At 43.6% G+C, this 15205-nt stretch overlaps 1 protein-coding gene across 1 annotated transcript; it reads left to right on the forward strand.

Moving 5' to 3' along the window:
* Positions 1 to 224: 224 nt before the first annotated feature.
* On the forward strand, positions 225 to 11974 carry LOC139554029 (membrane-associated progesterone receptor component 2-like). Its single transcript, XM_071366922.1, has 3 exons — positions 225 to 1118; positions 10753 to 10908; positions 11601 to 11974. Exons 1-3 carry the CDS (start codon positions 725 to 727, stop codon positions 11696 to 11698), a joined length of 648 nt encoding a protein of 215 aa, XP_071223023.1. The 5' UTR covers positions 225 to 724; the 3' UTR covers positions 11699 to 11974.
* The last annotated feature ends 3231 nt before the right edge of the window (positions 11975 to 15205 follow it).

Consider the following 15205-nt stretch of genomic DNA (forward strand, 5'->3'; position numbering starts at 1 on the left):
AAAAACTGTATTGAGATCACTGTTTTACCGATGAGAAAATTTGCAAAATGTCGGCCAAAATCCATCTCGTTCTATCTTCTCCCACTACCGGCCACTGGGCTTCCTTTCACTACCATTTTTGGTAGAGAGCGGAAACGCCAACCGGACGCTTCACATTTAAACATCTGGTGAAATATCTGTCTCATTGTTATATCTGTGGTTTCACCAAGTGGCTGTGTTAATGTCAAGTTACTTGAGGTTAACCCACAAGGTTTACGCTAGTTAATGGCATTGCTACGTGACACAATGGGTTGGGCACAGAATGTTCAGAAGTCGAGTTGGTGCACCGCGCTCAAGAACTGCCAGGGTGAAAAATGCCCTAAAATAAGTCCTATTTTCCGATTTTACTTCAAAACTACGGCAAGCAACTAGGACAGAAGGTAGTATTATGAAACTGGACTCCATGGCGGATGCAATAAATTGATTTGCATCAGAAAAAAGCGTTGTTAAAAATGCCTACGAACGATTGTTATTTATTTCACAAGAAAGACCTGTCCTTAATCCTTACTCTAAATGGCTAACTGTGTTTAGTGCCCTTAAGAAACTGCTAATTGCATTACCTCGCCTAAAAACACACAAGTTGTCACTATCACTTCAACAAATAGCAATTTTCTCGCTTGTGTTTGTGTTGCTCCGCAGTGGAGCATGAGCTCCCTGAATTATTGACGCAGGCCAATCATATTTGATGAGAAACCCCAAATGGGCGAGTGTTTGTGGGCAAGGCGCTATCGACAATATGGCGGACGATGGAGACAGTACGAGTGGAGCAGTTGACACTAGTGGCGGGCTGGGGACTTCAGATGAGTCGGACGCGTTCAGTCTTGGCGGGATGTTGTTAAATTTAAGTATCTTAGTTTTAGTTGTTGCGATCTGCTATGTTATTTATCGGCGATGGGGTAAACGAATTGTTGATGACGCGGCCAAAGGAAGCGAGGCCTCGTCTCTTCCGAAGATGAGAAGAGGTGATTTCACGTTGGAACAACTGAGTGAATACGATGGACTGCAAAACCCCCGGATCATGATGGCAGTTAATATGAAAGTATTCGATGTTACCACCGGCAAAACGTTTTATGGCCGAGGTAAGAATCCGTTAATGGAAAATAACACACTGGATGACATCGGTTGTTTGGGCGCAACAGTTAGCCTCGACTAGCTTGGTAAAGTTAGCCGGCTAACTCCAATAAAGCAAGTTAGCAGCTAGCTACCCAAGCAGTTATTTTAGTGTTTTCATTTAGCACGTTGGCAAACTAACTTAGCTAGTTAGTCTGGCACTTTGCAATGTTAGCATTGCAATTGCAAGTTGTTTAAAAAAAAAATGTGTTCGCAACTATAGACCTAGCTAACGTTAACTAGCTGGTGATTTAATGTAACTAACTAGCTCAAGTAAACTAGATAATTTAGCGCTAACGTTAACATTTGCGTAACTTCTTGTTACATAGGTAACGTACAAATGCAGATTAACTCGCTAGCTCGTTAGCTAAAGACTGATTTGCTTAAGCGGGGACCAAGAGTAAGCTAACGTTAGCGAATTAACCTGAGCTATCTAGCTAGTTATTCCCAAAAGCGTGTCAAAACCAAGCCCCTGTGTTAGTTAGTGGTAGGGAATCGACTTCAAAAGAATCGACGACTTTTCCCTGTACTCCCATTTCTGGGTGTTAAAGCTTGGAATCGACTCCTAAGATTCAGTATTTTTTGCAAAAGAGGAAACCGTAGTCTACTTCGAACACACTCTCCCATCTTTCACAGCAAGCTAACGAGAGAGATGGGAGGGGCATAGGTAGGCATGTCGGCCACTAGGCTGACCGTCATAACCGGTCATCAAAAGTGGCTCCCGTTTGGCGCAGCGGTCTAAGGCACTGCATCTCAGTGCTAGAGGCCTCACTGTAGACCCTGGTTCGATCCCGGGCTGTATCACAACCGGCCGTGAACGGGAGTCCTATAGGGCGGCGCACAATTGGCCCAGCGTTGTCCGAGTTAGGGGAGGCCTGTTAGGCCGTCATTTAATTAACTGACTTGCCTTTTTAAACAAAAAAGATATAGGCTATCGCAATGCTGTATTTTGCAATTTCTTGGCTTGCAATGACTCGTGCAAGTTCACTAAAGTAGGGGCTATCAATGAGTAGGCTGAGCTATTCTACACGCAACAGTCCGAAGACCAAACTAGTGTTGGTCATGGTGAAGAGAAAGCGGAGCAGGCGAGGGAGAGACAGCCAGAACCGTGCGTATAGGCTATATCTTGGTAATCTCGCAATGCCTCGTAAACTCACCAAAAGTATATTAAAGTATATATTAGGCTGTCAATGAGTGTGGCTAAGCAATTCTTCTTAGTGCCAGTGAATTGAAGTTGAACGTCACCAAATACATCAGTTTAATTGGGCCTAAATGTGCAATAAAAAGTATTGCCTATAGCTTATTTAATGAAACCCTGGCTGTCTGTTGGTGTCCCAGGTTAAGGCTCTCCAACTCTGTTCCTGGAAAGCTACCTTCCTGTAGGTTTTTACTCCAACCCCAGTTGTAACTAACCTGATTCAGTTTATCAACCAGGTAATTATTTAATCAGATGCACTAGATTAGTGTTGGAGTGAAAACCTACAGGATGGTGACTCTACACAAACAGGGTTGGCGAGACCTGTCTTAGGCAATAGATCACAAAGCAGCATACCGCTAAACTTTTGGGAAATGGCAAGTTCACTTCCTCATCTATAGTCAAGTGCAAATACTGTTCAGCTGCTCAAATAGAATGAGGGGCATTGTTATTAGGAAGGACATCTACCATGGATGGATCGCTATGATTATGATCACACTTTTAAATATTATGAGGAGACCTATACAGTACATTTGGCAGCCAAGCACGAGTTGTCAGTGTAGCGTATTATTGTCTAGACATGATGTATACAAGAAAAACATCCAGGCTTCCGTCACGAGTCAATTTAATTTGAAAAAATGAAGAATTACAGAGGGCAGTAAAAACGAATCATGTATGAATCGTCCTCTGGAATAACGCACATGCTTGTATAATAATTACAACCCGACGTCTAGTAATACCTGTCTGAACAGGGTATTGTCCCCGCACAACAAACGCCATCACAAACTCTGAACCAATTATATTAATTTGGGGACAGGTCGAAAAGCATTAAACATGTATGGCAATTTAGCTAGCACTTGCTAGCTAATTTGTCCTATTTAGCTAGCTTGCTGTTGCTAGCTAATTTGTCCTGGGATATAAACATTGAGTTATTTTACCTGAAATGCACAAGGTCCTCTACTCCGACAATTAGCGCAAAATCCATAAAACGGTCAACCGAATCGTTTCTAGTCATCTCTCCTCCTTCCAGGCCTTTTCTTCTCTTGACTTTATAATGCGATTGGCAAGTAGCTGTTAAGTAGCTGGCTAGCTATTTATTTTCATGAACTGAAGTTCAGTTTCAATAGGTGAACAACAAGTGGCTACCTAGCTAATACTTACAAGGATTCCTAAATCATTGCTAAGAATGAAAACGACTGCAGTTTTTACTGGTCATTGTTTTCAGGCTGGGTGTATTGGTGCTAGCTACCCCAGAAGTTGCGGTCGAACAAATGATGCTTTATTACCAACGCGGTATTGTAAACACATCGTATGTGTCCGGTGTTTGCTGACATTTTTGTACAGCTTTGACAGTGCTACTGTCTTTTTTGACACGCAAACGGTGTTCCATAGTATGTTGTGAAGCTAATAGCAGTGACGCTATTACTGTGTAACTCCGGTAGGGCAACATAAAAAAAATAACGCGCTTGGTAGTGTGTACCGGTGCGCAACCGGTCGGCGAAAGCCAACATCACCCACGACAGAGAACGGTTGATTGTCAAGTGCAATGAATTCCATTATCTTGGCTTTAATGGATTTCGCCTTTGAGTTGTCTGGCTGAAATTTTGATTGTTGACTGCTCGATCCACACAGCAGACATGGTGGGCTAGTTTAGGAACGCCGTGTTGCACGTATAGCGCAACATTTAACGTGGCGTCATTACGTCATGTACCTTCGTTATATAGGTATGCACGTCAGCTTTGACATCGGGTGTTAAACTAGACATCGGCCGATACCGATGTTTGCATTTGTAGCTAATATCGGCCAATTTACGGTATGTTCACCGATATATCGTGCATCCCTAGTTTACACTGTTCCAAATGGTCAAATTATAACAATAACCCTCCTTTTCCCTTGATCTCCTTATTGTTATTATTATCATGTTATCATTAGTAGGCTTAGTGTAGCATACTTGTATAACCACCATCAAGCTTTAGGGCTAAGAGCGCATCCTGTTTAGTCTTAACACCGTAACTTACTTGGGCCTAAATTTCAATACTTGCAGTGCATTCGGAAAGTTTTCAGACCTCTTGACTTTTTCCACATTTTGGTACGTTACAGACTTATTCTAAAATAGATCAAATAAAAAAGAATCCTCAATCTACACACACTACCCCATAATGATGAAGCAAAAACAGGTACTTTTTTAAAATTGGAAATGTACAGTACCAGTAAAAAGTTGGGACACCTACTCATTCAATGGTTTCTTTATTTTTCATGTTTTCTACATTATATAATAATAGGGAAGACAACTATGAAATAACACATTGCATTGTGTAGTAACCAAAAATGTTGTATTTTAGATTCTTCAAAGTAGCCACCCTTTGCCTTGTTGACAGCTTTGCACATGCTTGGCATTCTCTCAACCAGCTTCACCTGGAATGCTTTTTCAACAGTTTGAAGGAGTTCCCACATATGCTGAGCACTTGTTGGCTGCTTTTCCTTCACTCTGCGGTCAAACTTATCCCAAACCATCTTAATTGGGTTGAGGTCGGTGGATTGTGGAGGCCAGGTCATCTGATGCAGCACTCATCACACTCCTTCTTGGTCAAATAGCCCTTACACAGCCTGGAGGTGGTAGCCATGCTGGTTAAATGTGCCTTTTTAATTCTAAATAAATCACTGACATTGTCACCAGCAAAGCACCATCACACCTCCATGCATCACGGTGGAAACCACACATGCGGAGATCATCCGTTCACCTACTCTGTGTCTCACGAAGACACGGCAGTTGGAACCAACAATCTGGACTCATCAGACCAAAGGACAGATTTCCACCGGTCTAAATGTCCATTGCTTGTGTTTCTTGGCCCAAGCAAGTCTTCTTCTTATTGGTATCCTTTAGTAATGGTTTCTTTGCAGCAATTTGACCACTAAGGTCTGATTCACACAGTCTCTGAACAGTTGATGTTGGTGTCTGCTACTTGAACTCTGAAGCATTTATTTGGGCTGCAATCTGAGGTGCTGTTAACTCAAATGAATTCATCCTCTGCAGCAGAGGTAATTCTGGGTCTTCCTTTCCTGTGGCGGTCCTCATGAGAGCCAGTTTCATCATAGCGCTTGATGGTTTTTGCGACGGCACTTGAAGAAACTTTCAAAGTTCTTGACATTTTCCGGATTGACTGACCTTTGTCTTAAAGTAATGATGGACTGTCATTTCTCTTTGCTAACTTGAGCTGTTCTTGCCATAATATGGATTTGGTCTTTTACCAAATAGGGGTGGTATACAGAAGATAGCCCTACCTTGTCACAACACAACTGATTGGCTCAAACGCATTAAGAAGGAAAGACATTCCACAATTTAACTTTTAGCAAGGCACACCTGTTAATTGAAATGCATTCCAGGTGACTGGAAGCTGGTTGAGAGAATGCCAAGAGTGTGCAAAGCTGTCAAAGGCAAAGGGTGGCTACTTTGAAGAATATAAAATACATTTTGTTTAGCACTTTCCTGGTTACTACTATGATTCCATGTGTGTTATTTAATAGATTTGATGTCTTCACTATTATTCTACAATGTAGAAAATAGTACAAATAAAGAAAAACCCTTGAATAAGTAGGTATCAACTTTTTACTAGTACTGTATTAGGGATGAAACGGTTACCGGTTTCACAATAAACCACGGTAAAATTCCCGACGGTTAGTATTACTGTTTCAAATTTTAATTATCATTAAAACCGTGTTTGATTACCGCGGTTTAAAAAACTTGCGGTAAATACTGTCCAGCATCAACTAAAGTTAGCAACAGTCTGACGCAGGCACAGCATGTGCCTCAGCACGTGGCTTTTGTTTTGTATGAAAACATGGCGGAAGGCAGTGACAGCGCTCAGGAGATTTTTCAGCATTCTAAGAGGACTACATCTGAAGTGTGGTCGTATTTGGGGTTTTACCAGAGTGCTGAGGGAAACTTCATCCAAGATGGTCGTATTTGGGGTTTTACCAGAGTGCTGAGGGAAACTTCATCCAAGATGGTCGTATTTGGGGTTTTACCAGAGTGCTGAGGGAAACTTCATCCAAGATGGTCGTATTTGGGGTTTTACCAGAGTGCTGAGGGAAACTTCATCCAAGATGGTCGTATTTGGGGTTTTACCAGAGTGCTGAGGGAAACTTCATCCAAGATGGTCGTATTTGGGGTTTTACCAGAGTGCTGAGGGAAACTTCATCCAAGATGGTCGTATTTGGGGTTTTACCAGAGTGCTGAGGGAAACTTCATCCAAGATGGTCGTATTTGGGGTTTTACCAGAGTGCTGAGGGAAACTTCATCCAAGATGGTCGTATTTGGGGTTTTACCAGAGTGCTGAGGGAAACTTCATCCAAGATGGTCGTATTTGGGGTTTTACCAGAGTGCTGAGGGAAACTTCATCCAAGATGGTCGTATTTGGGGTTTTACCAGAGTGCTGAGGGAAACTTCATCCAAGATGGTCGTATTTGGGGTTTTACCAGAGTGCTGAGGGAAACTTCATCCAAGATGGTCGTATTTGGGGTTTTACCAGAGTGCTGAGGGAAACTTCATCCAAGATGGTCGTATTTGGGGTTTTACCAGAGTGCTGAGGGAAACTTCATCCAAGATGGTCGTATTTGGGGTTTTACCAGAGTGCTGAGGGAAACTTCATCCAAGATGGTCGTATTTGGGGTTTTACCAGAGTGCTGAGGGAAACTTCATCCAAGATGGTCACCCTGTCTGCAGAAAATGCAACAACAAAAAAATCTCTGCGAAAGTGGGCAACAGTTCAAATCTCTTGAATCATTTTCATGACCACCATCCACTACTTTATAGCGAATGCAAGGTAAGTGAATTTTTAGCTCAATGCATGATGTGGGGACTTGGGAATGGGGGAAAATGTCATGGTTTGTCTGTCTAACTTGCTAATAGCTTGTCAATAATGTAAACGGAATCTTTCAGTGTTACCTACTCTTGTAATAAACACTACACGTTGTTCTGCTGCTGTGTGCGTCTGCAGACTCTATTCCCCCATTACACACGATAACACGCTATGTAGTTTAGTCACCCAACCAACATATTTTGTTCATTTAAAATCCGTCGACTTGGTTGTAAGTGTTCCAACAGGAGAAACACTATAGACTCCTGTACAAGACTCCTGTACATGTCAATTGTTGTGCTCATTGCAATTACTCACTGTCTTAAGACTTTGTATTTATGTAAATCGGGTCATTGCATATACTCAAATGCAACACAGAAGAAATAGTGAGTTAATAATAATTATAAATGTAACAACAATAATACATTTTCTATTCCCTTGTTTCCAGAGTGGGCGTGCTGCAGGCAAACCCAGGGATGCTACTGGTCCCTCATCTACAGTTGTGACAGACACTAGAGCAAGTGTTTAAAAGGCAGGCTGCTTAGGCAGCCACGTCAAAACATGTGTAGTGCTGCTCATTTCTGTTTGTTTATTTGATTTGCTTACTGAAGGTTGTGTTCATTAAAACCTGCACTAGGGAAGCTTTCCTCATGGCCACATGATGCCATCTTTCATGTTATTATTTTAATGTTTATGCACAAAGTGCAGTGCTGCTAATTTAATTTGTTTGTTGGTTTTCAATATAAAACTTGTTGACATTTCAGTGTATCAGTACTTTTTGAACATTTCCAGCCCATTTTAACAATACCGTGATACTACTGATAACCGTGATACTACTGATAACCGTGATGCTACTGATAACCGTGATGCTACTGATAACCGTGATGCTACTGATAACCGTGATACTACTGATAACCGTGATACTACTGACAACCGTGATAATACTGACAACCGTGATGCTACTGATAACCGTGATACTACTGATAACCGTGATACTACTGACAACCGTGATACTACTGACAACCGTGATACTACTGACAACCGTGATACTACTGATAACCGTGATACTACTGATAACCGTGATACTACTGATAACCGTGATACTACTGATAACCGTGATGCTACTGATAACCGTGATGCTACTGATAACCGTGATACTACTGATAACCGTGATACTACTGACAACCGTGATAATACTGACAACCGTGATACTACTGATAACCGTGATACTACTGATAACCGTGATACTACTGATAACCGTGATGCTACTGATAACCGTGATGCTACTGATAACCGTGATGCTACTGATAACCGTGATACTACTGACAACCGTGATACTACTGACAACCGTGATACTACTGACAACAAACCGTGATACTACTGACAACCGTGATAATTTGTCACTATAGTCGTGATATGAAATGTTCATTCCGTTTCATCTCTATACTGTATTAAATATAAAAACGATACCAGACTTACATAAGTATTCAGACCCTTTGCTCTGAGACTTGAAATTGAGCTCCGGTGCATCCTGTTTCCATTGATCATCCTTGATGTTTCTACAACTTGATTGGAGCACACCTGTGTTAAATTCAATTGATGGGACATGATTTGGAAAGGCACACACCTGTCTATATAAGGTACCACAGTTGACAGTGCATGTTAGAGTAAAAACCAAACAATGAGGTCGAAGGAATGGTCAGTAGAGCTCCGAGACAGGATTGTGCAGCATTGATGGTCCCCAGTGGCCTCCATCATTCTTAAATGGAAGAAGTTTGGAACCACCAAGACTCTTCCTAGAGCTGGCTGCCCGGCCAAACTGAGCAATCGGGGGAGAAAGGCCTTGGTCAGGGAGGTGACCAGGAACCGGACGGTCACTCCGACAGAGCTCCCCTGTTCCTCTGTGAAAATGGGAGAACCTTCCAGAAGGACAACCATCTCTGCAGTACTCCACGTATCGGGCCAGACGGAAGCCACTTCTCAGTTAAAGGCACATGACAGCCCGCTTGGAGTTTGCCAAAAGGCACCTGAAGGACTCAGACCATTAGATTCAAGATTCGGTGAAGCATGGTGGTGGCAGTATCATGCCTGCCAGGATTTTTTTCAGCGGCAGGGACTGGGAGACTCATCGGGAAAGATGAACAGAAAAGTAAATGACTGTAAATGACTTAAATGTAAATGTAAGTACAGAGATCCTTGATGAAAACCTGCTCAGGACCTTAGACTGGGGCAAAGGTTCACCTTCCAACAGGACAACACAGCCAAGACCACGCAGGAATGGCTTCAGGACAAGTCTCAATGTCCTTGAGTGGCCCAGCCAAAGCCCAGACTTGAACCCAATCGAACATCACTGGAGAGACCTGAAAATAGCTGTGCAGCAACACTCCCCATCCAACCTGACAGAGCTTGAGGGGATCTGCAGAGAAGCATGGGAGAAATTCCCCAAATACAGGTGTGACGGGCTTATAGCGCCATACCCAAGAAGACAAGGCTGTAATCGCTGCCAAAAGTGCGTCAAAGTACTGAGTAAAGGGTCTGAAAACTTAAGTAATCAGACAGTGTTTTTGCTGTCTGATTATTGGGTAGTGTGTAGATTCAGCATGGGGGTTCATCCGTTTGATTAAGGCTAATGTAACAAAATGTGGAAAAGGGGAAGGGGTCTGAATACTTTCCCAATGCACTGTATGTACATTTATTTTGTATTTTCTTTGTTAGACATAAGATAGTAACACCAGGAAATCAGCTCCAAGTGAATTTAATTTTGGAACTCTAACCAAGTATTTCCATGTGATCGTATGCAAATGTAAGCAAGGTTTGAAATTAAAATATAATCAAATATCTGTTTGGGCTTCTTGTGGTCAATTTGCAGTCTACAAATTATTTGTAATTATGTTCGGTCCCCCCGACCTTCTGTACAAGAAATCATTCCGCGACTGGATCTAGTTGAGGATCCCTGCTATAGACGGTGCTGGTAGTTGAGGATCCCTGCTCTAGACGGTGCTGGTAGTTGAGGAGCCCTGCTAGAGACGGTGCTGGTAGTTGAGGTTCCCTGCTAGAGACGGTGCTGGTAGTTGAGGAGCCCTGCTCTAGACGGTGCTGGTAGTTGAGGATCCCTGCTCTAGACGGTGCTGGTAGTTGAGGATCCCTGCTAGAGACGGTGCTGGTAGTTGAGGATCCCTGCTATAGACGGTGCTGGTAGTTGAGGATCCCTGCTCTAGACGGTGCTGGTAGTTGAGGATCCCTGCTCTAGACGGTGCTGGTAGTTGAGGATCCCTGCTCTAGACGGTGCTAGTAGTTGAGGATCCCTGCTCTAGACGGTGCTGGTAGTTGAGGATCCCTGCTCTAGACGGTGCTGGTAGTTGAGGATCCCTGCTCTAGACGGTGCTGGTAGTTGAGGATCCCTGCTCTAGACGGTGCTGGTAGTTGAGGATCCCTGCTCTAGACGGTGCTGGTAGTTGAGGATCCCTGCTCTAGACGGTGCTGGTAGAATTGAACCACAGTTAAATTCAGTAGGTATATATTCTGTTTAATGTACTGTCTCTCTCCCTACAGACGGTCCATATGGTATCTTTGCGGGCCGGGATGCATCGAGGGGTCTGGCCACGTTCTGTTTGGAGAAAGATGCCCTGAGGGAGGAGTATGATGACCTGTCAGACCTCAACGCTGTTCAGATGGAGTCAGTCAGAGAGTGGGAGAGGCAGTTCATGGGTAAGCTGTATGAACAATATGTAGGATACAGGGCCTAAAACACCTGCCAGATGCGGGTAGATTTTCCCGTTGGCGGCTAAGAATGTCTAATTCACCAGCCATGGCAGGTAGTCCCACTCAGGCCTTTAGTGTGAGCATTTTATAAAAATAGAAGTATGGCCACGTGTGCCAGCTGTGAGTTCTAGTAGAATAAATGCAGCAATGGCTCTTTTCAAAGTATTTCTGCCATTTTGTTTCATGCTGGTAATGGACAAAGAAATCTGAATCCTAACATTATAGCTATCCCACCTCGCGCTGGGAGGCTGTGTGCACTGAATGAAATGCTGCTGATTTTATTTTAGAAGCAATGTGCACAGGCATAAAAGTTTGTCTAATTTACTTGAATGTCTACCAAAGTGAGACTTTGTTTTGGTTATTTAAACATTGTTTTGTTCATAAGCTTGGTTGCTTTGCATCTATTGTTAGCAAAGAGACATTGGCCTCTAGTGAGATTCTCACAGGCACACATGACAAGAATAGCCCCGTTACCAAGGTAACCTTAAAGGGCCAGCTGAACGTTTGTCTGATATTTTGATTAAAAGACTCAGGTCAGAGTATTACATTAAATTGATCAATATACCACATTGTTTTAGGCCCTGGTAGGATATATGTTGTGCTCGATTTAGAGTGACCCTTGTGATCTCTCATTTCAGAAAAATATGATTATGTTGGTCGACTGTTAAAGCCAGGGGATGAGCCGTCAGAATACACAGATGAGGAGGACATCAAGGACCACCTGAAACATGACTGAACTGTTGCCCTGTTCTGTTCACACCACCAACCAAAGCCTTGACCCAAACAGCTGACAGCACCTGGCCCCCCCACAGCCCCCTCTTCCCTATCAAGCCCCCCCCCCTCTTCCCTATCAAGCCCCCCCCCTCTTCCCTCTCAAGCCCCCCCCCTCTTCCCTCTCAAGCCCCCCCCCTCCTCTTCCCTCTCAAGCCACCCCCCCTCTCCTCTTCCCTCTCAAGCCCCCCCCTCTCCTCTTCCCTCTCAAGCCCCCCCCCTCTCCTCTTCCCTCTCAAGCCCCCTCTCCTCTTCCCTCTCAAGCCCCCCCCCTCTCCTCTTCCCTCTCAAGCCCCCTCTCCTCTTCCCTCTCAAGCCCCCCCCCCCCCCTCCTCTTCCCTCTCAAGCCCCCCCCCCCCCCCCCTCAAGTCCTCATTTTCCTCTGGTTGGATAGCCCAGTGCTGGATGGGCGGGCCCTGACTCCTCACCATACAGATCACCACTAACAGAAACCAGTGATGAAACTGTTTCAGGGGGATTTGAATGACATGAACTTGTCTTTGTGTTGTTAGTCTATTTGAAAACAGAAAAACACAAAACATTTTTATAGAAATTTCCTTACGTCTCTGTTGTGTAAATGTGAACAGAGGCATAAAGGTCTCGACAAACCATTTCTGTATGGACCTTGCTTTATGCCCGGGGGCATTGTCATGCTGAAACAGGAAAGGTCCTTGCCACAACATATTTAGAATCACTCTGATTGATTGATTGGGAATACAAAGGGAAGGTCAGCTGACAGTTCTAATCAATCGACTGTTTCCAAGCTACACTACTGGATGTTGGAACAATCCCCAGGACATGAAATGGTCAAAGTGTTAATTGTGCCTTATTTTGTTTTTTTATACTACTTTAATCCTGTCTAAAGAGGGGGGGGGGGGGTGGAAACTCTTCTGTCCATGAAGTTTATTAGTTTTCTTGGTGTTATAAAACGCGGTTCACCTTCTTGGGAAGGCGTTCTATAGACTGATGGCTTTAAAAAGGAAACAAGTCTAAGGCATGCTTTGGTCTGTCACGCCGACTGGCAGAGAGACTCCACGCATCACAACCTTGTATATAGACCTCTGTTACTGCCATATTGATGTAGGTAATGAACTCCATATATTGCTGGGTTGTATTGGACTAAAGCCCCATGGTTTGTGGTTTTTCTTTAGTTTTTTTTGCTGAAGTTCTTTTTAAACGTGGGTGAATGTTGAAAGGGCTGTGGTGTGGGACGGGATCAGGGAATGTTCACATTTGGGAGAGAAGTTGCTTATCTTGTAAATATATCTATCATTTTATTAAAGCATGTGCGTCAATGTTGAGCAATGCTGAATTCCCACCATGTCATGTATTTAAGTGTTGGGTATGTGTCTGCAGAGAGAGACAGGCATGCATAATAAAGTGATTTGGTTATTAATGTCTGAGTTACTTCATTCCAGACAGATGTAGGTACACTACTGGTCAAGTTTTAGAACACCTACTCATTCAAGGGTTTTTCTTTTTTTATTACTATTTTCTACATTGTAGAATAATAGTGAAAACATCAACTATGGAATCATGTAGTAACCAAAAAAAGGTTTAAACGAATCAAAATATATATTTTAGATTCTTCAATTAGCCGCCCTTTGCCTTGACAGCTTTGCACACTTGTCATTCTCTCAACCAGATTCACCTGGAAAGCTTTTCCAACGGTCTTGAAGGAGTTCCCACATATGCTGAGCACTTGTTGGCTGCTTTTCCTTCACTCCGCGTTCCGACTCATCCCAAACCATCTCAATTTGGTTGAAGTCGGGGGATTGTGGAGGCCAGGTCATCTGATACAGCACTCCATCACCCTCCTTGGTAAAATAGCCCTTACACAGCCTGGAGGTGTGTTGGGTCATTGTCATGTTGAAAAACAAACACAATGAGTGACGGCTATATACAGGAAGTACCAGAGTCGATGTGCAGGGGTACGAGGTAATAACATAGCTATATACAAGGAGTCCCAGCACTGAGTCGATGTGCAGGGGTACGAGGTAATACGTACATAGACAGTAGGTAGGGGTAAAGTGACTAGGCAACAGGATAGATGAAGCAGTGTATGTGATGAGTCAAAAGAGTTAGTGAAAAAAGGGTCGATGCGGGTAGCTATTAACTATTTAGCAGTCATGGCTTGGAGGTAGAAGCTGTTCAGGGTCCTGTTGGTTTCATGCATCGGTATCGCTTGCTGTGTGGTAGCAGAGAGAACAGCCTGGCTTGACTTAGGCGCCTTCCTCTGACACCACTTGGTATAGAGGTCCTGGATGGCAGGGAGCTCGGCACCAGTGATGTACTGGGCCGTACGCATTACCCTCTGTAGAACCTTGCAGTCGGATGCCAAGTAGTTGCCACACCAAGCGGAGATGCAGCCAGTCAAGATGCTCTCAATGACGGAGCTGTAGAACATTCTGAAGATCTGAGGTCCCACGCCAAATCTTATCAGTCTCCTGAGGGGGAAGAGGCGTTGTAGGGACTAGGGTTGTCGACTAGGGTTGTCGACCCGCTACAGCCCTGTCAATGTGGATGGGAGTGTGTTCGGCCCTCTGTGTCCTGTAGTCTACAATCAGCTCCTTTGTCTTGCTGACATTGAGGGACCACACTGCCAGGTCTCTGACCTCCTCCCTATAGGCTGTCTCATCATCTTCAGTGATCAGGCCAAGCACCGTTGTGTTGTCAGCAAACTTGATGGTGTTGGAGTCGTGCGCGGGTAAACAGAGTACAGGAAGGGACTAAGCACGCACCCCTGAGGGTCCCCATGTTGAGGGTCAGCGTGGTATGATATAAAATGCTAACCTCCCCTGTTATTGTAATGGTGAGAGGTTAGCATGTTTTGGGGGTATGATATAAAATGCTAACGTCCCCTGTTATTGTAATGGTGAGAGGTTAGCATGTCTTGGGGGTATGATATTTGTGCTTCTAACTTTCTCACTCATCATTTACGATTTATTCAGGCCTATCTGTAGCCATGGTAACATCCATATGAATGTAGAAGTGTTTAGAAACATATTCTATTCTTATTTACAATACAAGTGACTCCAAAATGGGACAATACATTATTTACCATTCATTTCTATTGGGCACAAAATAATCTGAAACAACCAAAACAAACAGCAAATGCCTCCAACAAATGTGTGGAGCCACATGCTTGATGTAATCATACCGTGCTAAGAATATGGCACCAAATATGAAACTTTTGACGACTTTAATACATATAAGCGAATATGTCCCAATACTTTTGGTCCCCTAAAATGGGGGGACTATGTAAAAATGTGCATAGTTCACCCGATATGGATGAAAATACCTGCAAATTAAAGCTGACAGTCTGCACTGTAACCTCTAAGTCATTGTGTGACTTCAAATCCAAAGTGCTGGAGTACAGAGCAGAGAAGATTGTATATATGTGTAGGCTATACCATGTGTATTGCTGGCTAATATACATATGCAGCAGTCTTTTTTAAACCTCCATTCTAGC

The sequence above is a fragment of the Salvelinus alpinus genome, chromosome 25, assembly GCF_045679555.1.
Source record: "Salvelinus alpinus chromosome 25, SLU_Salpinus.1, whole genome shotgun sequence".
NCBI lineage: Eukaryota > Metazoa > Chordata > Actinopteri > Salmoniformes > Salmonidae > Salvelinus > Salvelinus alpinus.